Source organism: Charadrius vociferus, unplaced genomic scaffold (genome assembly GCF_000708025.1).
Source record: "Charadrius vociferus isolate BGI_N301 unplaced genomic scaffold, ASM70802v2 scaffold192, whole genome shotgun sequence".
Lineage (NCBI taxonomy): Eukaryota > Metazoa > Chordata > Aves > Charadriiformes > Charadriidae > Charadrius > Charadrius vociferus.
This window is the reverse complement of record NW_009647437.1, coordinates 1,792,438-1,818,506: the sequence shown is the minus strand read 5'-3', so window position 1 is coordinate 1,818,506 and position 26,069 is coordinate 1,792,438. Positions and strand designations below refer to the sequence as shown.

At 37.0% G+C, this 26,069-nt stretch overlaps 1 protein-coding gene across 1 annotated transcript in view; it reads right to left on the bottom strand.

The window, feature by feature from the left end:
• The window catches only part of CAMKMT (calmodulin-lysine N-methyltransferase), a 219,095-nt gene that overhangs the window by 23,992 nt on the left and 169,034 nt on the right, over positions 1-26,069 (bottom strand). Inside the window, exons 3-6 of the mRNA XM_009880642.1 lie at positions 19,429-19,489; positions 16,344-16,398; positions 15,227-15,290; positions 9,971-10,037 (exon numbers count right to left, since the gene is read on the bottom strand). Of these exons, the coding sequence (XP_009878944.1) occupies positions 9,971-10,037; positions 15,227-15,290; positions 16,344-16,367 (155 nt within the window). The 5' untranslated portion in view covers positions 16,368-16,398; positions 19,429-19,489. The remainder of the gene's footprint in view (positions 1-9,970; positions 10,038-15,226; positions 15,291-16,343; positions 16,399-19,428; positions 19,490-26,069) is intronic.

Here is a 26,069-nt window from a genome sequence, read left to right as displayed (position 1 = left end):
AAGACCAACTAAGAAAACAGAGACTTTAAGTACTACCAACTTACCCCCAAGTATCCCCTTATACCTCAGAGAAAAAACCCCACAACAAAATAGCAAATGTTGCAGCAATAGCTATGGCAGCTAAGGCTGCACTTTCCCTGTATAGTAACTCTAATTTATGGAGGATAGCCTGACAAATGTCGACACTCTTTTTCTTACACTGGTAAAGAATCTCAGCAATCTACAACAAAAGACCTGATTTTACCAGGTTTTTATTTCTCATGCAAAATTCCTCATTACTATTATTATTCAACTTCTGTTATTCAATGTTTGTCTTCCTAGTGTGTCTAGGCAGGTAACTTACATGAGAAAAAACAGGTTAAGTCTCTGATTGTTAAAACTTGAAACGTTTCCAAGTCCCTCTGAGATGTTCTTGTGATGAATGGCATAGGATAGAGTAGCTCTCAAGTTAGCAGAAAAGTAGTTGTGCAGACAAAGACAAAAAATCAAAATTAGAAGAAAGGACAAAAGACACAAAAGCCTTACTTGCTTCAAAATATATTAGTAGTTTTAATAAAGATAATAAAATTTGTCCCACTTAGCAGATGAACAGCTACCAAGAACCCTTATCTACCCACCTCTTCTTTTCATATTTTAATTTAGGCTTCAGTCTTTGAAAAGCATTATCATTGGTAAGTGTACAGGTTCAGGTAAAAGGTTTTGTCTGGAGGTTTATATGACTTTTTCTATGACATTAACCAAGCAAGTTCATTAACACATTAACAAAAGGCATCATCAGGATGTTTCTCCACACTTTGATCTTTATTTGAGATTCCTCAGTTTTGTATAAAGATCAAGAAGATGAATTTTAATTTAGTGACAGAGGCAATGTGTACACCTATCATTACAACTCCTCTGAGGAATCTTGCAAATTTGCCTACTATCATTTCCCCGTCTTTCTCATTATATTCTCATTAGGTTGCTCTTATTTCTCCACCTTCTTTCACCTTCTGCCTTTCTTACCTTCACTGCTTCACTTTGCTTTGTATTCTTATCCATTATCTCATTCCCTACAGCGCATACCTGGTTTGAAGGGACCAAGGTTAAATCTTCAATCACAGGTAACCAACATCAACCATTCTCCCTTTCCTCTCACATTTTGAAGCTGTTTGAATGTGATATTTACAATTGTCAATGGACAATTTCTTCTAATTTCAAATTCTTCTAATTCTTCTAATTTCTCCTTGCAGGTTTCAGCAACTTCCACGTCATTTACCTACTCTTGTCAAAGTATACTGATGATTTTTCTGAGCTAGGCTCCGAATCTGCATTTTATCCTTATTTGCCTGGATGTTTCTACTCTCTTCAGGTCAGTAAAATCATACTATTAATCAGAATTTTTAATTCTACTATTTTATGGGTTTGTTTGGGGTTTTTTGTTTGGTTTTGTTGTTGTTGTTTTTTTTTTTAATTGTCTTTCACCGTTTTTTCAATGTTCTAAAGATTATCTTCAAACCTTTCCCATGTTTCTGATAATTTCACAATGTTCCACCTCAACCTGTTCTTCCTCTGAATTATACTTCTGGGCTATCTCATCCATAAAAGCTAAACCCAACTACCCACCTCTCTACTTCACACTGTCTATCCAGACTTACAACTCAGTATTTTTCACAGCCTCAGTGAGTGAGAAGCTCATCACCTCTAAAGTACAAGGCATTGTTGTTACTGTCTCTTCTTGATCCCTTCGGACATAACCATTAATTCCAGTCTATAAACTAGACTTAGCTTAGACCTTCCTCTATAATTGCATACCTCAGCTCTGTTCGGATTTTGCTTATTCTCACTACATAGCATCTCTAAGAAGTTTCTTATCTACCCACTCAACTTAAACTCTTGACCATGTCATCATCACTTACATCGTAACATCACAATATTGTTCCTTCTGCTCTTGGAAAATGCAGTCTTGCCCTATTAATATTTATTCAGTAGGCTGCTGCAAAGATTGTTTTTCTTGCCTACAACCCTGATCTTGTCACCTTTCTCTTGGTACTCCTCCAGGTAAGTCGCAAGTCTTCCTTTTCCAAATGCTTCACAACATTTCACTTCCCTATTTTATCTCTCATTCAATATTGAAAGGACAAGTCCCTTCTTTAATCAGCCCTAACGTCAGTCTACATCTTCCACTTAACTTCTCAAGCAAGCACCTTTACAATTTTCTTCCACTATGTTGTCCATGAACATTCACAAACATACTCCATTATCCTTGAAACTCTCCTTTAAAATAGTACCTATACAAACTGAAAAGAGGCTCGGCTGCTCTTGTGCCTCCAACTGTGTCTATCATGCTGACTACAGTTATCCTTGTTATCCTTCCTCACCATATTTATGTAGATTATTATGTATATTAGAACACAGATTCTCTAACACAAACTGTCTTTTCGCTCTGTGTTTATACAATGCCTGGTACAACAATTCATGATGAAACCTCATCACATTAATGTGGTAATACAAAAGAAGAAAAAACACCAAAATCAACGATGGCTTTCTTCTAACTTGAGACATTCTATGATTCTATTTAGGTTTTCCTGCCTAAAAGTTCCTTTTTAAAAGTGTATGATAAAGTTAAGTCCTTCCCTTATGCCGAGAACATATTTTCTCTCTCTTATTCTGTACAACATTTTGCTAAAATTTAGATGGAAACATTACAGTTTTGTCTTCAAAAATAACAGTCCTAACACTTACACATTTGCTGCATATCACAAGCTCCTAATTTTTTGGGACATAAGTAGTACACTGCATGTAAATACAACTGTTGCAGAATAAAGTTTTCAATTTTGTAGACACAACACAGCCCAACATTCAGCACAAGTGTGGCTATTTTTTTAAACTAAGTGATAATATCTTGTATAAAAATGTTGTTAATAAAAAAATACCACTGGTGTTTGTGAATTTGCCTTTTTGCGTCCCTCCTCTACATCAATACATTATAAATCAGTCTCTATTTAGGAGATTGACTACTGTTTTTAGCAAGGCTCATGTAGTACATTATGCACAAAATGGATGGGTCTCACATTCTAATTCATACTGATATGGCATTAAAAAAATGCATAATTTCAAAATGCAAGACAGCATAAGCACATGTGGCAGAACCGTACTGGTAGGATCAGCGAATGAAAGCTTTGCAAAAGTTCATTTCCTGTAAAAATATGAAGGAAAAGAAGACAGTTTCGTGCTCTATGGAAAATAGTCTATCCATAAATACAAGGAGGATAATCAAGGGAACAAGAAGGAAAAAAACAAAGAATGTGAAGTAAACCAGACAGGTCCAGAAGGACTGAATGGGGGAAAAATAAAAAACAGCAGAGAAGATGTAACTCACAGGTGCTTAAATTCTGAGGGCAGAAGGGACCACAACAAACATCCAAGATTTCAAATTTCTTTATCAAGCCCATATATCTCAGGAAACGTTTGAGAAAGATATCCAACTTGGTTTAAACACATTCACTGTTTAAGAAACTACCACTTCCCCCATGGAAAGATGTTCTAATGTATTATCATACTCTCTGTCAAATCTCATTTTTTTCTAGACTGAATTTGTCTAGCTTCAATTTCTACATTGTTAGGTACTTGTAAGCTAGATTAAAGAGTGATCTTCTATTAAAGATTTTTTTCCCCACATGAGACTTTCAGATCAAAATCAATTCATTTCTTAACAATCAAGTCACTTCTTTGACAAGTTAAGTAAACAGAGCTCTTTAACTCTCTCATTTCCAGACCCTGATTCAATCTTCTGCCTCTTTCCTGAACCCCATTCATTTTCAGCATCTTTGGTTAACATTTGAACAACTGAATATTAATGAAATAAACATAGATAACACTGTAAGCATCATTTTGTCAAAATATAAAGTTTGTCTCAACTTCCCTATGTCTGTGGCAAAGACAAGCTGAGAGTGCCTATGAAGGAGAGAGCCTACTGAAAGCGTGTAAAAGGTACTCGATGACTGCCTATTAAGGAAGAGCCGAGGTAGACAAGGAAGGGTACACAAAGGTACAATGGTAAAAATGTGAACCAGGAAACACTGTAGAAGTTGGCTAAAAAGATGGATACACAAAAGAACATAGGAATAAAACAAATAATCTTCGATTCTAACATCTCATGGACATTTTCCTTTAAAGCTCTGTGAAGAAAAATGTAAGTTTCCTCCCATCAGTGGTCTCCACCCAGTTTTTCTGTCCAGTCCAAGCAAGTACAAAAGGAATAGTTTTACCAAAAGCATGGTTTTTAAGCTAAGAGGAGACCATCATAAAATAGGAAGAAATTAAGCAAGAATTATTTAAAGTAATGCAATGCTATACTTCTAGCTAGCACCTAGCTTTTCTCCCTGTTCTTCCAAATACACAGAAATTTCTCTACAAAGCTTTCTAATGTCTCAGTTTTTTATCTTTATATATTTTTATCTGGTCACACAAAGAAGACAGACAAAACTACAATGCAATTTAAAATAAATTGCAACTTTATTAAGTCAACACAACTGGGTGAAATACACAAGTAGGCGAGGCTTGGAAGTTGGTGAAAGTCAGCTGGTATGGCCAAACAGTAAAGGTTACCAGAAACAAGGTGTCATTCCTCCAAAAGTTGAAGTTGCACCCAAATGAAGAAAGGATCACAAACTTGGAAAATTAAGTATACTAATAAAATTAGGCAGGCCAAAAATGAGCGTACTCTTTCTTTTGTTCTAAATCTTCCTGCCACCTGATAATCAAGGTACAGAATGAGCACTCACAGAGGATAACAACATTTCAGACAGGTGAACTTAACTCCTTGCGTCAGTGTTCACTGCAGAAGAAAGGGAAGACAATTTCACCACAGAAGCCTTTTTTGATATGTCTCCTGTAAAAGGAAGTCCTGCTTTATAATAATATTCAGGTAAGGGTGATATGGGTAACACAGGTTGCTTCTGATTTCCAAAAGGCTATTGGCAAAAATCCTCACCAGCAACATTTGAGGAAAGTAGACAGCCACTGGAGAAGAGTGCTGGCATGGCTAAATAATAGAACAAAAGAGAGGGAACAGGGTAGTAGTAAATGGTCAGTTCTCACAATAGAGGGAGATAATCAATGGAGTTCTCCTGGGACCCGTTCTATTCAATGTGTTTACAAGAGATGAGCACTGAGATGGCAAAGTTTGCTGATGTTAAGAAGTTACACAATATAATAAGGAAAAGAGCAGACTACAGAATTGAAGAAGGATGAAACAGTAATTGGACAATAAAACGACAGATGAAATTCAGTGTATATAAATGCAAAGTGCACAACAGGAAAAATAATTCTGGCTTCATAAAGAAAAGGAAGGTCTCTGAACTGACCATCACTGGAAAGCTCTTGATGTTGTGACAGACAGTGTCATGAAAATATCAGCTCAGCGCTCAACTGCAGTCAAAAAAGAAAATCACTGTTAGGCATTTTCAGAAGGGGAACAGAAAGCATAATTATTCCATATATCTATCATTTACACACATTTTGAATGCACTACTGCTCACCCTCATGTGAAAAGGAGTGGATTGAAACTGTAAAAGATAGAGAGAAGGGCAAGTATGATCAGAGATACGGAACGGTTTCCACCTGAGTTGAGTTTTCTGTGATAGAGAGCTACAAATTCCCAATTGACATGAACAGACAGACCATTTGTTGTTTCTTCCCACATGGACGTAAAGTCATCAAATGAAGACAGCAGGAACCGGGAGCTTTTTCTTTCTAACCAAAGAGCAAGAAATGTTCCTTTTGGCATCTTCCTCCTTGCCAATAGATGCTGTGCACACAAGGGTGTTACATGGGGAGACTGGAAATGTAGTTGGACGAAAGGGATTCCTTTAGGGTTGCTAAGCTGACAAACACAACAAGTTCAATAAGTATGCTTTCAAAAAGTTTTCATTTAGCAACACTTGGGTCAATTTGATGACTGAAAGCACAGTAGGAGTCTTTATAAAAGCTGTCCTGCGCTGATGGAACCTGTTACATGGCCAGTTGAAAACAGAAAGGTTGGAAAGCCAGCATATCTGAAGAACATTGCAGTAAGGTAAAATATTCACATGTTGGCAGTTACAGAGAAAGAGGTAATTAATACAAGGATGGAATCAGGGCTATATAGTTCAGTGTTCTGTCATTGAGACCTCATCCTACTATTATACTGAACACTAATTAGCCTTTAGAAAGGCCTTTTTTCTGTTTAGGTTTAATTCCAGAAGTTTGCAAATTCATTGCAACACTAAAATCTTGGATAACAGATTATAACTTATCTGTTAACCTTTAGGGAGAAGGAGTTGTCACTTTTGGTCACCCGCCCATATATGTCGATTATAGAATGAACAAAGTATATGATTCATTATTACTAATCAAATCAAAGGGTGCATCACACCATAAACATTTCTCTGACTGACTTGTTGTTTGTACTTGTTTACACTCTTAGGTGGAATGTAATCTCTCTGAGGCAGCTCTTAGCAAAACAATAGACTTGTCCACACCTAAAACTCACAGGTCCCATATCAGCAATAAGTATACAAATTTTGTTCTTAACAGATTCGGTCTTCCCAGACAAGGGAACCTGATGGAAGAACAAATTTGCTGGCAGATAAGACAAACAGTCTGTTAACCTTTAGAATCTACTGCAAGCCTTCCTCTTTGATAAAGCTTTTCCATCATGACATTATTAATAATAACAATTTTTCAAAAATCTACAAACCAAACCCCTGCTTTGGGAAGATTTCCACATTAAAATAAAGAGAAGAAAAAGACCTGAGATTCTATGATTGTTATTGCACATTTAGTCATTGGTAGACATGTTCAAAACAATGATATGATGCATGTCAAACTAGTAACAGTTGATGGTACAAAGACAGTTACCAGCATAACTCTTATGCTAAGTTATGGGGTAAACTTAAAGTGATTCACGGACAATTTTTGAACTGTGAAAAAAATAATCAAATTCATACACGGTATTAATAATTCACCTAAGTATGGCAAGTCATTACTAGTAACTTGGTGGCATTACTGTACCTATTTCCAGTAAGCATAAGGAAGAAATTCTGAACATACTCATGGAAGCTAAAAATAGACATAGAACCGTAGATCCACTGCTGAAGTAAACTGTTTACTAAATATCTATTATTACATTATAACACATAATATGACAAACTGCCAGTTTGGCTTACATTACTGTACTTTTAAACAATAATCAAGAGTTGGCAGAGAGATAAGTGCTCATTTACTGCATTTTGTATAAATCTAAATAAATAAATGTATGGCAGGCTGTCCTAATCTAACTTCTCTTGGCTGATACTGGATTGCTCCTTTTTGTACCATACATTTTTTGGCATATTTTCCAAGTCTAGACTTAAATGTCTGGAACAATCACAAACTGACTCTCATACTGATATTTTCTACTCCACGCGCAAGCTAAAGGGTACAAGATCCCGAAGTGAGATGAGGGTGCAGTGAGAAGGGTCTATCCTGAATTACCTTTCATATGGAAAAAATCTTGTAACTTTGCACTGGACACTGTGCAAAGTTAGAAGACTGGATGCTGTTTAAATGATACGTAAGAGTGAGGAACATACCTTCTCTAACTTAAATTAATGTTACAGTAAGTCACTTAAATACATCACCATATTAATTTGCCTGCAAGCTCTGATCAATATAAAAGAAGTAATCTAATTTCACTTTGCATGCCAGTGCTGCATTCTTCCTGACAAAGCACTATGCTTCCTTGTGGTTTTGGTTTTTTTTTCAATCCCATTGTCATTATATAGCTAAGATTTTCAGTTGTAGGAAAAGTGAATCAGGGTTATGGTAGTATTTCAGATTTTACATCAGCCTTTTAGTTTCTTCAAGGCCTTGAGAAATGATCAAATAACTTTGTTACTGCCTTCATCACGTCATTACTGAATCTGAAGGACTGATCCATCAATTAGCACTTCTCAAATAACTAACCAAAGCATAACCTTAATTTTTACGGGAGAAATCAATTATTGATGTGTATAATATAGAGAAATGCAAGATTATAATTGTTTTTTGAATTAGAGAGTCATTTGAATGCCTATTTTATAAAGCTTTACACTGTTGCAACAAATCCACAAAAGCTTTAAGAATGTAGAACTAAAAATCGAAGTATGTGTTTATTATGAGCCTTATGTTTTGATATAGTACTTCACTTTTTGTAATTTAATTATTTTATTTATGCAAATAAGGCCCCAAATGCTATTGCACTCAAGAAGTTAAACACTTGACATTTTTACTCCTTAAAAAGCAACATTTTATGATGTCTAGATATGTTTATTAATTAGTGATTATTAACACCCAGTAAACAACATCATGTCTTGTAAAAACACAATCTTTCTTCACAGCGTGAGGCTGAAATCTATTATTCACTGATTCCATATGCTGAAATACACTCAAATGATCACAAATGACCTTAAGCATTAGATAAATGTAAATGAGGACAGGGTAGAAAATGTGCTTTTGATTGATATCTAAAAGACCAGGTTTGAAGTCCTGACAAAGGATGAAATCTGAAATCTCATACAAAGTAGACGGCAATTGGAAATCTACAAAATCAAAGCTCCTGGATGGACGTACCACACAGCCTCACCTCAGCAGGGATGAGAGTCTGAGGCTGCTCACAAGAAGCGTTCAGCACATGGAACCTGAAAGACCACTCCTGGGGCCCACGTGGCCTTTGTCTACTTGGCAGGCACTTATTAGGATGCAGAGATATATCTCTAAGTTATATGCACGTACACCCTAATGAAGGCAGAATTTTTCTAACCCTAAGTGCTCACTTAAAAGAACTTCTCTACACAGAATGGCTACATAAGCATAGGGATAAATGATGTGAATGATAGCCATTAAAATTGTATGGGTTTAACCCTCTATGTTAATAAGCTTATTCTGCTGTAACAGCGTGCCTTTCTCAGCCCTTTTTCAGCTTTACTTTTGTCACTTTGAGAAGGACTGAGAGCCCTTCTGGAATGAGAATCATCAAAAAAAGAAGATTTAGAGCCACAAATAAGAGTGCACAGCCATATCTAAGGATGTTCTAATTCTTAACCCTATACCATGAATGGGAAGTACTTTACAATTTACTTTTAAAATACTACAAGAGATAAACGCTCTTCAAATTTTCAGCTGCTTTCAGTCCCTACCGTACCTGGAGATGCCTCTATGAAATAGACAGCATAACAGCTAACCTCAGCCGTGCCACCTATTACAGGATGGCTCAGGAAGGGCCCTGAAGATGATCTAAACCGAATTCTCTGAACCTCTACAATGCTCACCCTCCAGAGCATGCCTTCAGGGCTAACTCGGAGACAACAGAGCCGATGCACTATGAGAAAAATGCTGGGTGTTTCCTGTGCCTTAGGACATAGTCAATGAGAGAAGGGTCCCAGCACGCTGTGCCTGGCTCCCGTGCTCCCCATCTGTCCTTGCAGTGACAACATGACACTGATTGCATGGACAGAATGACCAAAACACCTCCCATGGATGCTCCGACAACATCTACCTCAGGCAATTAGGATCTGTTGCCACCCTGAATTCTCGGAGCTATTTAAAATTAAACCTGCCAGTCATTTAGGTACATTCATTCCAAGCCTCACATTCAGTACAATGGGTAAGGGTGACTCTGAAGCGGCCAAATTTCAACCATGCAATAAACCACAGCTTGAAGAGACAGTGTACATGAAACAAACTTAAAAGGAAAGAGAGGTTCTGTCACCAAGATTAATCATACCGTACGTGCTATGTTAAAAAGCAATTAATTTTTTTTTTAATATTTCCAAATTTCTGTCTTGCATCAGTTACCTACTTATATTGTATATACATCTGTGTCAGCATCAGTAATATAGGTCACACTTTCACACTTTTGCATACATTTCACATTTACATTAAATACACAATTACATGCAAGAATCAGTAAAACAGTTTAGTAGAATCTTACCAGCTTGACACTTTCTGAGCCTTAAATACTCCTGCATTTTGGTTTCTTGTGATGATCTCACTTACATCTGTAGTATATTTGTTAAGAATCATCCACAAAAGTGCAGTAATAAAAAGAATAAAAAGAATAAAAAAGATTTTTTCCATTGTTAATAACTTTATAATGTCTATTATCTGTTTGGTCTTCGTTGCCTGAGTCAGTCTTTCTTCAGAAGCATAAATTTTACATTGCTACTCCAGCACAGCAGCCATATAGCTATGCAGCAACTTGCTCTTGCAGCCTACCTCTACTTACTGTTTCATTTAAGGAATTGCTAGCCTGTAGCTATAGAGGGAACTGAAAGACTTCCCATACCTTGTATACTTTTAAAGGCAACTACTGTTTACAAATATAAGAATTACAACCATGGTGAAGAGAAATTTTTCAGCATGGTCACTTAATGTCCAGTTTAGTTTGTGCTGCTTTTGACTGTATCACTAAATCACAGTGTTGAGGTTTTGGATACTTATGGGTTTTGAGTACCTGCCCTGCCACAAGACATATACCTTTGTTCGTGGCTCTGTCTGGGTGAAATCCAACACACAACAGGAGCACCTTAACCTATCGGCAAGGGAGTTTCTAGCTCATTTGCTTTCTTGAGAATGGATTGAAACCACCATAAAAGGTAGTATAAAGCAATAAATGCCTTTTTCCCCCATAAGTACCGCAACAGCACCTCAAGCCTCATGTCTCAATGCCTTAGCCTCATGTCTCAGCTTCTTTCAGCTTGGAAGATCAGGACACAAATTTGGGCAGCCATTCAGGCAGGCCAAAGCAAGGGCTCTCAATGAAAAGTTTCCAGGGAAGCTGTGCCCAGTTATCTATGCCTAGGAAGATAACCTTTATAAATCAATCAGTTGTGGTTAATGAGAAGCCATTGGAAGGAAAAGGTATAGCAAGTACCCACAAACTATGAGAATACTAAATGTCACCCAGTGTGAATCTGTATGTATTTGAACGATTCACTCTCAAATAGAAAAAATTATCTTAATGATACGGACATTTTTGGTAAAGATGTCAATGATCCCTCTTTCTTATTTAAGGTACAGGAAATCTGATGGTAGTTAGGAGGACGTTTCTACGTGCACAAAATATGTTGAATTCTTTGCAAGTGCTCTTTTATGAAAAATGAACACTGGTGTCAGTCCAATTTAAAATATCACCGATGTATCTTTTTACCTGCTTTGCTGAAATCACATAATTTGCCTTCCCAACACAGTTGGCTATTTAAGAAAAGTTATTTTAGGAAAGCCTCTATCCAAACAATGTAAAAGAAAAGACGACTGAGATTTCGTGAAGCCAAAACCTAGAAATGGAATGACAGAAAACTGGTTTAAACAAATCTCTGTAGTTTGGACATGCCTTTTAAATCTTTTCCACAATATGCAACAAGAAGTAGTAATTAATGGTCCATACCTGTGAAGCAAAAGGAAGGCATGAATAATTCCATGAGCAAAGCATACTATTTTTAAGTAGAGGCAGAAGTAACGTTGTTGATTAGCTACGTTGCACTTAAATTACATAGCTGAGCAAAACTATTAGTAATTGTTGTAAACGTGTTAATGCTAGCTTTTTTAAATAATTTATGAGCCCAATGTCTTCAGGCATTCAGGCTGAACATGACCTTTCTAACCTAAATTTCCCAGGACTGTTGAAAGATCCATACACTATATTTTAATGGCCATTATAGAGCACTGCAACAATGTTTTGTATTATTGATGCTTTCAGACAGTAGTTCAAGTCACTAGTGCACAGTGTGCAACAGAGCTAAGGCAGAAGGTACACAGCCTCTCTGAAACAGGAGATGATTTCTACTAAAACTGAACCTCTTCCTTGGATTTGGGCATGTCGAACTGAGTATAGATGCTTCCAGTGTTCTGAGGAAACAGAATTTGGTGTTCACAACTGACTACGTCATAGATATCACCTAAGTTGTAAAATTTGTATCTGAATGCATATCATCCAAAATTACAAAGGGGGATTAATCTGATAACTTTGTGTATGTATATGTTTATTATTCACTTGAAATATCTGTATTTTTTTAATACTGTCTTTATTTAAATGATCCTGAAAGAACTTAGACAAAACACACTAAACCAACAACAAAGTTTTGAATAAAGCTGCAAAAGCAGTAACATCTGTCTTTACTTTATTGATTTTGCAATATAAATGATCTGTTAATCAATTAAAATCCGCCCATGATAAGCAAAAGGAGGGAGTTAGAGTGAAATCTTTTATATGGACTAGTAACTCAAATCACACTATTCTTTTAAAAACCTCCATAAACCTCATGCATAAGACCATTGATTAGTATAAAATATAGCTATATATTTCACAGTTAAATGGCTAAAATGACAACAATAATTTGAAATTAACATATTTGTAAATTAACTTGTTATATTTCAATAACATATCCTAATATAGGTATTGAAAACATACATAGTGAATACTTCATGTGGCAGTATGAAATGGAGAATAATATGAAGATTGTCAAAAATTAAAAGAAAAATCAAATCCTGAAAAGCTTCAGACTTCACAAAGCAAAGCTGTTAGTTACGCTCACTGAATAGAGATAACAACAACAAAAACAACAATAATTATGATGATGATGATAATACAAAGGCAGATTCTCAGATGCAATGCACTATTGCCAGGTCGATTTTCAATTACATTTCACTGATGTATTCATTTGTTTCTTAATGTGCTCATCTTGCCCATTAAGAATAATTAGCAGGCTTGCTTGGTGATTTCCTGGCTTCTGACAGTGATTTTTTTTCTTTTTTGTTGACAACCACTTTTACTTTTTGGAAAGTAATTTTTGGATATTATAGTATGACTGGCATGTAATTTAAGCTTCCTAAGAAATTTAAAGGGAAGATGTAAACAGTAATTTTTAAACAAGATTATTTTAATCTATAATATCTACATAAAAACCATAATACTAGGCATTGACTATTCCTGAAGAGCAGAATCTAGAAAAGAAAACAGTATTTTATCCCACATTAATTTAATTTTGTATGCTAAACAATTAAAAAATACCATCAGCAATAATAAAAATTAGCAGAAATACATCATTTGTACTCTGTGGCACTTGGGGCCAAATACTATTTCCAATTGCACTAAAAATTCTTAGTGATTTCAGTGAGTCTGGTATGGCTGAAACACATCTAAATTTAGCCTAAACTACTGTTCTAGCTAGTCACTATAGAAAAGAATGCAAAAGAAAATTACCATAAGACAGATCATAAAATTACTACTGAAGTCCATAAAACACATAAAATGCAACATAAATTTTATTATGTGCACTTTTAAGAACACATTCCACCTACACTGTAAAGTTCTTAGTCTGCTGCACTTTGGCACCCTGCTAATATTAAGCCCATTGTAAAATCCAACACAATAAAAGCACTTTGAATGCTGAGCCTTCAGAGCACCAAATGTTAAAAAAGAGAAAATAAATTCCTGTTAGAGCCTTCCACCAATCGCTTCTCTGAAAGGGATTCACTGAGTGAATACAGATGAAGACTTCTTGTAAGACTTTTGGAAAGCAAAGATATTTCCAAAACATATTGTGAAAAACTAAGGTGTGCTAATTAGATGACATTAACAGTATCTTTTCCAGGAATAAAAGCACTCGAATTTGTTTAATTCCAAAGACTGAGTGACTATTTTTAGCACTCGCCAATTTTCCTTGCTATAGAAGACTTCTAAATTTCAAAAAAGTTCACGTATGTTTATGGAATCTGCTGGGCAAGATATTTGCTGACTTGATGATTACTGAGCTCACCTGAAGCTTTCTGTGGGTAAAATGACCTTTTGTTAAATACCTGTGCTTCTATAAAACATCAGTTTGTTTTGTTAGGCTAGTTTTGAAACACTTTTTTCCTCCCACATTTTTTCTCTTCATAATGACATAGAAGAAAGATTTGAAGGGGCGATGCTGATTAAAATACACAGAATAATGAATACTTCCTCCTCAAGGCATGAGTATAACAAACTAGAATTTAACAAAATAGGAATCCTTGGAACACAACTGAGAACTTGCATTTTCAAGAAAAAGGACGTTTTTACAAGGCTTCCTTTAAGTTTTAAAAGATGTGACCTAGGACCGGCCGTTTATTCCATGAAATTGTTAAAGTGTTGTAAGCAATTCTAGTTACCTCAGTTACTTCTGAGAAAGTCTTTTTAAAGGTAGTAGCTAATATTATTGCACTGCAGCGTCTCCTGTTTCAACAGTCATCATCAACTGCAATCTTTTTTAAACCGCAAATTAGCTTAACTTATTTTTTCACCAATTACTCATTATGTTAGCTCTCAAATACATACAAAACTCAAATCTAAATAATTCTGATGATGCAGTGGCCAAAACCTGAAAAACTAGTCTGCCTTAAAATGCAAATGGAAGGACTACCAAGGAACAAAAGCAAATAGATATCTTCCTTTTTTCCCTCTCAATTTCTAAGGGCTATTAGTATTCACTGTATATATCTGTTCTTGTTCTGTGCTGATATTTAATGTGGCCACAAATTACGCTCACTCATTCTCTCGCTTAGCCAAAGTCCGGTTTAATTTTCTGAACTATGTGTTCATATTAGAAGGGCATAATAGCAATTTATTCTAATGTAAGAAATATAGTAAAATTCTTTCTACAAAAGACAGCGTCGCTTTGCAACCTTACATCAAGAGAAATAATGATAAATTGATAATTGATTAAGCACACTAAATGGGTAATTTGTAGGCAGTTATCACTTAGCCGCAACAATGAAACCACGCATTTCAATACACACTGGAAAAGCGATGACAATATACAAATACGGGGTACATTTTGAGAGGCTAGTATCTGAAAGTAAAAATAAAAATCTAGTTCTTCTACAAAATGAGTATGTGAAGGGAAGCTAATGATTTCATTCACTGCTGCACCTCCTGTAACGTGCAGCGTACACACAAGGAATCTTTCAGCACTCGACCATAAGACAAATCTTTACTACTGTACTTGCTCTATACCAACACGTACATTTTTAATTAAAGAAGAAAATGTGGCATTTATTGTGGGGGAAGCTGTAGCTCCGTTCAAGATATTCGACGTCTATTTTTTAATTACTTATGTGGGGACTTTTTCTTAATACACCCCATGCTGTCTGTCTTTATATCGATTGTTACTCAGCCAGTAAAAAGGAACGAGCACAACAAACCAGTTTTCTATCTGAATAAGGATACTTTTGATGGCCTTTTCATTTCCATCAGTTAACAGAACTTCTTTGACATCTGCAGAAATAGCAACCTGAAAAAAAGAGCACAGCAAACAATGAGCAAATATGCTTGTCTGTGTGGAAGTGAAGACAGGAGTGACAAGCCTTCAGTATCATGCTTCCTCACCTATTTCTCTGTAACAATCTTCAATCTTTTTTCATTTTATGTCTGCATTATTTTAATCATTCAATCAAATCAGTCAATACTTTTATCATTCCATTTGCGGGAGCCTCTATCTTGCTATCATTCTGTTCCGTAATTGCATTGTGACAGCGGATGATGGTATTCTGAGAGGCTTTCATTTGCGGGCTTCTGTTTATCTAGTAGAGCCATCATACAAGGCTGTCACTCTGCCTTTCAGCTTGCTTCTGTCTGACTGCCTGATGCCCTTCATATAACTTTGCATTGCAGGCAGATGGCTTTGTAAGGGTAATTTTTTTGTGAGCTTTGACATGCTCGCACATTGGGCTGTAACCTCGACACATTGTATAAGAGCGACAGGTTTGTCAAATGCCAATCAGTGTAACAATATGCTTTTATTTGTAGAGACATAAAAACTTGTCTAATGCACTGCACTGCTACATAATATCTCCTGAATACATGACTCAGAACCCAGAGAATGGTGAACGACTCTCCTGAATGGCCAATCTAATTCAAAAGAATCTAATTACCGAGAGCTCTGGATCATGTTTGTTGGTGTAATAATGCAGGCAAAACATTAGCAGCTATATCATGGTGCTCCAACTGTGATTCGCCAGGCTATTCCTGTATCTTAGCAAATGGGACTATAATCTGAAAAAAAAAAAAATGCTTCGGCTATGGCAATGAAAGACAGACCGTACGTGGCCTGGAATGTCACAACAAGAGATATTGACTACACGGAGGTAAAATGTTTCTGCTCATCGAGGCAACCATAAAATCAATATGATACGAAAGTAAGTCAATCTAGAAGGTCTCTCAAGACTCTGCAGCTTGACCGCAGCTGAGGCTGTTGACAGTTCTCTGACCCAGCAGTTGGAGGCACTGGAACATTTTTCCTTTTGTTTCTTCCTCTGAATGGGATTGGAATTGAGAAAAGACCTACCATGAGCCCAGCCAAGCATGTCATGCCACCCCCTAGCTCACACACAGCAAGGTCCCTGAAAGAGAGAAAGGAAATGGTAGAACCCATACAAATTAGATGAAAATGGTCAGAGAGACATATATGTTACAAGAACAAATTGCCATCTGCAGTAAGAACTGAGCTACCAGGAAGTTGTAGAGACATGACTAGGCTACCTCATGTCGTTTTGCGTTTTAAAAATAATTATGAAATAGAAAAGTCACAAAGCAGGCAAATCAGTGGGGGTTCCCTCATTAGTGTTCAGTGCAACATTACCACCGCTGAGCTGAAAAATCTGAGAAGGTTCCCTTTTTTCCCTTGTCAATGGCTCTGTCTTTTAGAACTAAACTAGCTAGAGTAGCGAAAGATAATTGTTAGGAAAGGATAACAATGTTAATCCACATTCATTCTTGCAAAAACAGTTAGAGAAGTAAATGGGGAAATTAATATTATTTATATATCTCTCCATATAGTTATGCCTAAAAGCCTTTTTATATTACAAGGAGAGAAGTTTTAAAACAAGCCATATACCACAAAACAATTACACATGAAGAAATCCGATCCTTCAATTAGCACTTAAAACTGCAAGTGACCTACAAACAATGCTGTTACGAACAACGATGGGAACAGCAAACAGTTAAGCCACAGAAAACCAAGCGGAGCTGGTGTCAAGAGCCTAAACTGAGCCCGAGCACAGGGTTGAATACATGGTCTAAAAGGCTGCTTTTAACTTAGACCGTACTGTGCCGTTATTAAGACGTGCATGCGAAATATAATTTGGCGCAGAGAGCGTGCTGGATGGGGGCTTGCAGGGGGAGCCATAAAGAATGTCCTCCAGAGCCACGGCCTGCGCCAGGAGGGGAGGAGGGAGGGATGCTGACCCCGCACCGAAACGGCGTGAAGCGGCGTCTAGGGCAAGGCAGAGCCTCGGTTTAGGAACATGCTGCTTTATAGCTAAATCTGCGGCAACTGTTACAGCTGGTAGAAACGTTCCCATTGAGACATTTTTGACAGGCATAAAATGGAATTTCAGCTAAACAGATTCTTTTTTTTCTTTTTTCGGTGCACCTCTTCTTTTCCCCTAAAATACCAACATTTGAACATCTATTTTTATGTGAAAGTATCACCTCCCTGCTTGCTCGACACCGATATTTAGGCGGAGCATGTAGGATGCCATATCAGTATCAGTATACAGATGCTGATGTTTTGTTCACTGAGGCCAGCAGACTAGGCTGTATGACTGTATACTAATGCTCACTGTCTGGATGGGATAGATTTATATTTCTTAGACTCCACAAATTTTATTTGAAACAAGTCTAGCTCTCCTGTTTAATGGAAATGAGACAAAAGACGGACATAGTTCAGAGGAACAAGCTGTACGTAAACCCAATGAGAACACAAGACACATGTGGGAAATTCGCAGTCTGTGGTTTAAATAGAGTGATTATAGGTTTTCCCCCACATAAGTTTCTATTTTTCTAAAACATATGTGTCACATATATTAAAAGTATATACACATGGTTATATATATAAGATTTACAAGACACTTAATCCTTTATAAGAGTCATGCTTATTGAAATAAACACAGAAAGTATCTAGTGTGGGGCTTTTAGTGCATTTTGAACTAAATGTATGTACATAATATATGAGCATATACATACACACATATACACATACAAATTTATGCATATAAATAATTTATTTCAGCGTAAAGTTCCCTCATTAGCAAATTTTAAAAATCACATCCATCTCTCAGGCAATATTTAGTGACATCTATCAATGAGAATTAAAAGAAGAAACTCTACTCTGAGCATACTGTTGAGGGGTAATCCTGAGAAATCGGGATGTGAAACTGCCCATTCGCTCCATGGAAGTTTGACTGATCGCCGTCTCCGAGTACCCAGGCTTATATACCCAAACTAGGAAAACACCCCTTTAGCGAGCAGCGTAGGGAGGTTTGCTGTGAGGAGCCTCTGAGAACAAGCAGAGCGTACGAGCCACGGCGTGGGGCTGGATGGCAAAGTGCTACAGGGACACCACTGCAGCAGCAAAAGTCACACATCGCAGCGCTCAGCTGAACTCGGAGGGAAGAGCAGCGTCTACCGGATTAGGTGTGTTACCTGCCTCCTCTAATGGGGTGGGCTTCGTTCAGGTGGTGGACAGAGTAGAAATGAGGCTTTATGAACCAGGGCATGGTTTGGTGCCAGGGCTTTGATTTCAGATAGGAGTCTGAGCAAGCTGCAGCAACCAGCTCATAGCTGATACGCTTTCAGCTTTGGTACAAGGGGCAGGGACTTACAGTTTGGTCTTCCCTATCTTACCAGCACCATATGTACACAGACTGAGGGATTTTGTATACTCCAAGCTGGTTTACTTAGTATTAGCCTTGCACCCTCACTCGGAACACAATTTATGCCTCCAAATGCATTGTTTTAATGGCTTTTCTTGCACCCCATTCATCCTCCGGACAATGAAACTTCAAGGATTTCCAAGTGCAAAGCTCTGTATACTCAAGGGGAAAGAGAGAGGATGCAGGATGGATTTTATTTTTAGGTGTTCCTATTGGAGCCTTGATAAGTGTCTTCTACAAGTTTAGAAAATGTGGAAAAAAAAAAAAACAAAACAAAAGAGCAGTATGTCTCAAAATTGTTTCAAAACACTTAAATACAGGTGCAATACCCTCCATCACTATACGCAGTAATTATTATGTATTTTATCAAGTAACATTTTGCTTGCTTTTGCAACAGATGCCAGTTTAAAGAATGTCTTTTATTTTTCCTGACCTTCACAATCAGTACTGATCGATTGGAGCTTCACTTTTGTTTCCCAAAAATCAAAGTGAAATAAAACGCCTTGAGTGGAAATCAAAAGTCTTTGACATATAGCAGAAAGCTTGCTGTGCAATATTAGTACCCAAAGGCAGCTCAGAATTCTTTGTTAAGAGCAACATGCTTTCACCTTGAACATTTTAAATTTAATGTGAAGACTTAAATCATAGCAATCTTTACGATGCAGATACAATAAAACTAACAGATTGGAAAATATCTTTTTATGTTTAACTCTGTACCTGAATATTTCATTGTGCTTTAGGCAGTAGTAAGCCAGCACTTCTTCAGATGGCCAGAGACCTGTAAAACAAATATATTTGCCTTCTTAGAACAGATATTTTTTTGGTATAAAATAATATTTGAATACGTATTACCATTTGCAGACCTCTACCAGAGTTTCATTTTCTACATTTGCCATAATACCATGGAATAAAGAAACAAGTAAGTCTTTTAATGGAAGACTTCTGATTTAACCATTGGAACAGAATGTTTCATAGATTTCATCCTGAGTAATGATCAGAAATTTACTTTATAGATACATACGCACACACACACAAACATACACAATTATCTATACATATACATACAACTGTCAAGACTTTAGAAGTTATAGAAAATTTAATTCTATGAAACTTCTAACATTTGGGCATTTTCATGAACATCAAACTGTTTGTACCAGGCCAGATGTGAGGCCCACCTTGACTGGTAGCCTAACAGTGGACAGCAGCCCCCTCCCTTTTCATTAGCTGTCCTCTGCAGTCATTTCATTTCTTCCCAGTTTCTTTTCACTGAGCTCCTTTTCCCTTAGGTTTTGTTAGGTCAGGTATCATTCTGACTGTAAGGTGGACAACCGGCAACTCATGCTAAGGACAAATACTGGACTAGGGCAACAATGCAGCGTGATTTCTACTTGTGGTTCAAGTTCCTGAGGCGAAGTGTAGATACAAGTGATAAGTTCTGTTTAATAGTCACCAAAGGATTTTCCCAGTCGTTCTGTGGACTGCAGTAAACTTTCCATAGTTGCAACGGCCCGTGGCAGGAAGTGCCACAGTTTTACCATGCTTTATAAAGAAACATCTCCTCTCTCTTGTTCTGTGCTTGCTTCTCATCATGTTCATTTGAGACCCTCTAGTTCTCCTATGGGAACAGACATGAGCAATCATGCTTTTTTCACCTCATGTGTATTATTCATGTCTTTATAAGCTTCCATCAGAAAACTTACACTGGTCATTGTCAACATGGGCAAGTACTTGGAGGCATCTATGCAAATTTATCCCTTCAACACCATTCGCTTATGAAACGCACTGTTTCATCAGACCAGTTTCCCACCTCACTTGAATATCTAACTGAAGTGCCGTGGCCCGTGGAGAGGGCAGCACAGATGCTGCGTGGCTTGCTGGCTCTCCTGCAGGCACCAGTCTCCTTTGCCAGAGGGAGCCTGGGAAAAAACAGACTCGTACTAAGGCACTTGAGTTAGGTTCCCAAAGCTAAGGGTGGATGAATCAAAGCCCTAAGTCGCGAAATTACAGTTGCGTGTGTTTTCCATCTGTTGTTGCTTAGCAATGAAAAAACATGCTGATGTGTCTATCCACAGGTAAAAACCAGGGTTAGCCCCCCTGCTCCCTCCCAACACACAACATTATGAATTACCATGACAGAAACTTAATATTACGAACTACAGGCACTTCAACAGTTTCAGTAAAATTAGGCACAGACATGTGGGAGCATCCTTCAGACACTTCTAGACAGGTAAACTGAATTCCATGCAGCTTACTATGTATATGCATCCTTTAGACCATTTTTTATAATTTTTTACTCTCGAGACTTTAAAATCATCACAACATATTTGATAGAAGCAGAAGTTTGGGAGAAAAACTGTTTTCTTTTTAAATCATTTAAAGCCTGATTGATCAAATGTATAATTCGTCCTTTCTATCCAGTCAGTATTCTGAACTACCCTTACTCATAGTGATATATAATGAAAATCTATGAATGTGTTATCTGCTTGCAGATCAAGCAAAAGTCTTGACAGGATTCAGCCAAAACTCTGCATATAACTTTTGTATGACAAAGATCTTAAAGGTAAAAAAAAAAAGAGAGCCGATGCATATGTATGCCAAAAACACTAAAGCAACATTGGTATTTCACCTGTTTATGACAGTTTAGGCTGATTAGGTGTTTGTGAATGTGCTATTTTGCTTATACTTGCTAAGGGTTAAAATAAAATATTCACACACGACTACCCATTCTTCAGTGAAACATACACTAAGAATTGTACAGGATTTTCCATCTCCCTTTTGAGCATTTCAATGCTTTTGAGCATTGAAATATGCTAAAATGACAGATTTTGCAATAAATATAATAACTGTTTAAATATTTTAGTGTATAATATAAAGAATGTTTCAGTTTGCAGTGACTGGTGTATACTCAAGCAATAATAGTGCTTTTTTAATATTTAGTGAAGACACGGCTAATTTAATCCATTTATAATACTTATATCTCACATTACAAGAAAAACCCCACACCTACAAACACAAAAACCCTGAACCCTTTTATAGCAAACTTTTAGCCTGAGCGAGTTTTAAAAATACTTGCCAATTGTAGCAAAATCCTTCAACATCTGAATTTTCAGTACCCTCAGTCAAATGTCTCTCACTTCTCTATGGTTACTATTGAAAGGGCACTCTGAATGGTGCTACTAAATCTTTTATGAGGGGTCACTGTTCTTTCCCCTACTACCATTACAATGTTGATACCGGCTGAAACTGCAGGTGTCTCAGATAGCTCTGTGCTGAGAGAAGGGTAAAGCACCTTGGGAAAGACAATGCTCTTCTTTAGGCAGATGCTAGCGATGCAGGCGACTCTCCTCACCGCTCCCTTCTCTCATAGGGAAGGAAGTATCACCTCAGCAATGATATAAGCGGCTGGCAGCTAAAGAAGCAGGAGGCAGGAGGTCTTTCACGAACACAGGTCTCAAGTGTGGAAGAAGACAGTGCTTCCAGCTAAGCCAAGAAGCCAGAATACCTCCGTTAATTTTAGTAAAAGGAAAAGCTTCTCGTGCTCGCACAGGTAGGTAAGCCTCTTTACCTTCAAAACACGGATAAGCTTAAAGATCCAGGTGGAGGAGTTTGCATTCTGTCTTCTTCCCCTTCACTCTGACCTACATTCACCAACACAATGACCTACATTTTGAAGTTGCAAGTATAAGATAGTTCTGCTTCTGTTAGAAAACATACAGCTGTAATGCAGAAATGCAGCAATTCCTGTGAGTTAACAACTACCACTAGGTTATGAAAAGCCTAATCTATTTCCTGCAAACACATACATATGGATATGGATTACGTTTCCTGTGAACACACCTAAAATAATTCTTTCATATTTAAAATAAAATTATTCTCATTTCGTATTATGAATTTGATTATAAATACATAACATTGGATGGGTACCTATTTGCATATGCAATTACTTACACACGATAGTCAATTATTTACACATGTATAGGCAAAAGAATATCAAAAGGCCCCCAAATGGTGCTTGCATTTAAAAGGCTATATACGACAAGTCCTAGACAGAGGGGCTAAAAATCTCACTGTACAAGGAAACAGAGAGACACAATGGTTTCCCTTTGCAAAAATAAGTATCTTGCGACATTTTCTGGAAGTTTTAAAACTCTTTATCACCTGAATAACTACAATGTGAAAATAGAGACTAGTTGCCAGAAAACATTGGAATCTCTATTGAACCAAACAAATAAATTAAGTTGTGTTGGTGTTTAAAGGAGAACCTCAAGAAGGACTGTGATTTGGCATGTCTGAAGCCACGGGAGAGAGACAGCGCTTGCAGGGCAGCGCCTGCCTGCATTTCAACCCTTGGCAGGTAACCTTTCACCATGAGGATGGAGTAGAAGATCCACTACAAATGTGCCATAAGAGCAATGATGTCTACTTCCAGACAACTTCACGATAACCCTACAGTAGTAGGGGTAGAAAAACATTATCACTAAAGAGTATGATGATGGATGGAAAAATGCTATATATGCAGAGACATACAAAATGCAGGCGTTTCTACAGCACTTATCCCCGTATCATAAAATCTCACCACACTAATGGAGTCTACCTCACAAGAACTTGATGACAGTGCTATTGTCCCAGTTTTGCACATTAGGAATCAAACTAGGAGACAGAGACAGATCAAGTTACTTAAACATACAGAATGAAATTATAGAAAGGCCAAGAAAAAAACCTGAGTCATCCTAACACCTTGAGGTATGATGTAACCAAAAAAGACACCCAAACTTTTCCTATAGAGGAACAACACTAACAAAAATCACAGTAATGCTAAGAACACATAAATTAAGTTGGTTTTATTGCTCTCATAATGCTTCCTAATGGAAAGTGTCAGGTCCTTCTGCTCTTGCCACAGTACAACAGTTCTTTAAAGCAACCTTCAACCCCCACGGACTAATCATGTGTAGACAGCCTTCTGAGGATGTTTTGTCTTAACCATCAGTTGGAGCACCACTACTCCAAAGCAACACAAAACCTGTGTTCAGTGTCGAATCTAAAATTGCTGAATCATGTATGGTATTACAGAAAATTTTCTACTAGAAATAAATTATCCAGTTTGTTTTTTTTTTTTTTAAATAAAAATTATTGTTTCTCCTCTGGGGCTTTTTACCACATATTTTAAAGAATGATGTCACACATTTGGATAACAAATATTGAGATCTGATGTGAAGTTCTTAAAGAACAGCATGTTATTAGAAAATTCGCAGGACAGATTGCTGAGAATTTTGACACGTGTCTTTTTAAAGAAGACATTTGAGTATTGGAGCCATTTTGTCTCCGCACTGCTTGATAGGTACAAAGAAGTCGCCATAGCTACTGATTACTTTAACTGGGATAGCAGAAGATTAGTGGGACTCCTCTCTACTGTCTGCCAAGGCTATACACAGGAAACAAAGAGGCAACTGGAAGTGACAGGTGAACTGTCCCTTGAAGCTCTGAGTAGGAGGTATAAAGCTGTCCTACAACTGCTTCACTCATGCTAGGAGATTAAGAAATTCCTTTCCAAGCTAAGCCAAATGGAAAGTTTTATCACTTTTCCCTAGCACTTCGCATGGCCACATGTGCAGATGTCTGATCTCAAAACTCAAATTTTGTCTTTTATTTGCACTATTAAACTACAAGATGTCTTCCCATTCATTTAAAGTTTCAAGTAAATTTTGCACAAATCCTAGCTTAACCCTCAAAAGCAAGGACAATTTAAATTTGAAGTGTCAGTCATTTTCCCCACATGAATATACTGAAAAAGATCTTTTTTCTACTACGCCCTGATTCTTGACTACAAGAAATCACCTCATTTGCTTTAATACTCATCAAAGCAAAAGGAAAAGAAGCATCAAGGGCAAAGGGATGAGTGAGGTTTTAAAGAAGTATCAACAAGTGCACTGAGCAATGATGAATTGTTTTCTGACCCTAAGAAAAGTATTTCTTATTCTTCCTGACACCAAGACACATTGTTGGTGGAGAGCAGAAAACCCTTTGGCACCACAATGGACTGTGCAGAGGTTTCAGTTAAGTACCTATCTGGACAGGCAACTATTCCCAATCTCCTCTGCTAAAGGACTGTAGAGAGAACTGAAAATCCCCAAAACTAAGATATCTACTGGAACAGGCTATTCTAGGAATTTAACATAAGGAATTCCAGGAATTTAAAATACTGCTACGATTACCACTCTTACTGTAGCTTCGTTACAATCCTAATTTTACAGTATCAAACCTTATTTTCTACCGACTATGCCTTATATTCAAGTCACAAGAGAAGGTAAGATTGATGATTTTATCCTGGTTAGTTTTTGTGTGGATCACCACCACTGTGCACAGCAAGAAGCACGGTACACCTACTGGAGGTACTGGAGAAGTAAGACAGCAGGTCAAAATCAAGGTTCAACAGCACAGTAACTTGGAGTAAATTTCAAAATGAGGTGCTAACCAATATTATGAGCCCTTCTGTCAGTGGAGCACTAAAATTCACTTCCAAGTCAAAGAAAAAATATGAAATTATTAATAGCACAATTAAGACTAAGTAGCAAGAGGATGCACAGCGTATGTCTGCCAAACACACCTTGCTAGTAACATATAACATAGTGGTTCCAATTTGAGTAATCGCTTGAGTAAAGAGTCCTTGTAATTAATTGTACTGCTGTAGTTAGTTAGTTTGCATGGATAGCTCTCAAACATACTTCTAGCTCTCAACTTTCTTCAAACTCCAAACCTCCACACCAAAGCCCGTTTACAATATGATTTTATCATAAAAAAATGTTGCTTAGTATAGTCAGGGTGTAAAGTTATTATTTGCATTCAGTTGTTCATGCAGCATGCAAAATGCGACACAGATGAAAGGATAATCAGCAATTCAGGTTACCTAAGATCCAAACTATATATATATATACACACACATACATAATATGTATATTGAATCTAAAAAAACATGAACACATGTAATAAGGCACTATTGCCACAAATATTCAAATTTTGACCCGCCATAAAATACATGTATAGAAGAGTGGAAACCTTCCATAGAACATAGCTTTCAAAATAGTCTAATGACAAGTCTGGTCACTTTAGTAAAATGAAGAAATAGAAGAAATTGCTAAGTGAGGAAAAACCCCACTGAAAAAAATCTTGTTACTTCATTCCGTTTGCAGTACACAAACCCCCTATTTTCAAACTTGCATCCTCAAGTTTAAGTTTACACCCATCTACAGCAGAAGCAGATAAAAGAGGGTTCATCATCACCAAGTTGGCTGCAGGTGGTGTGCCTGGGACTGTAAAATTATTTTCCTACAAAATTTTATTTGAGAGCAGATTTTCAAAAG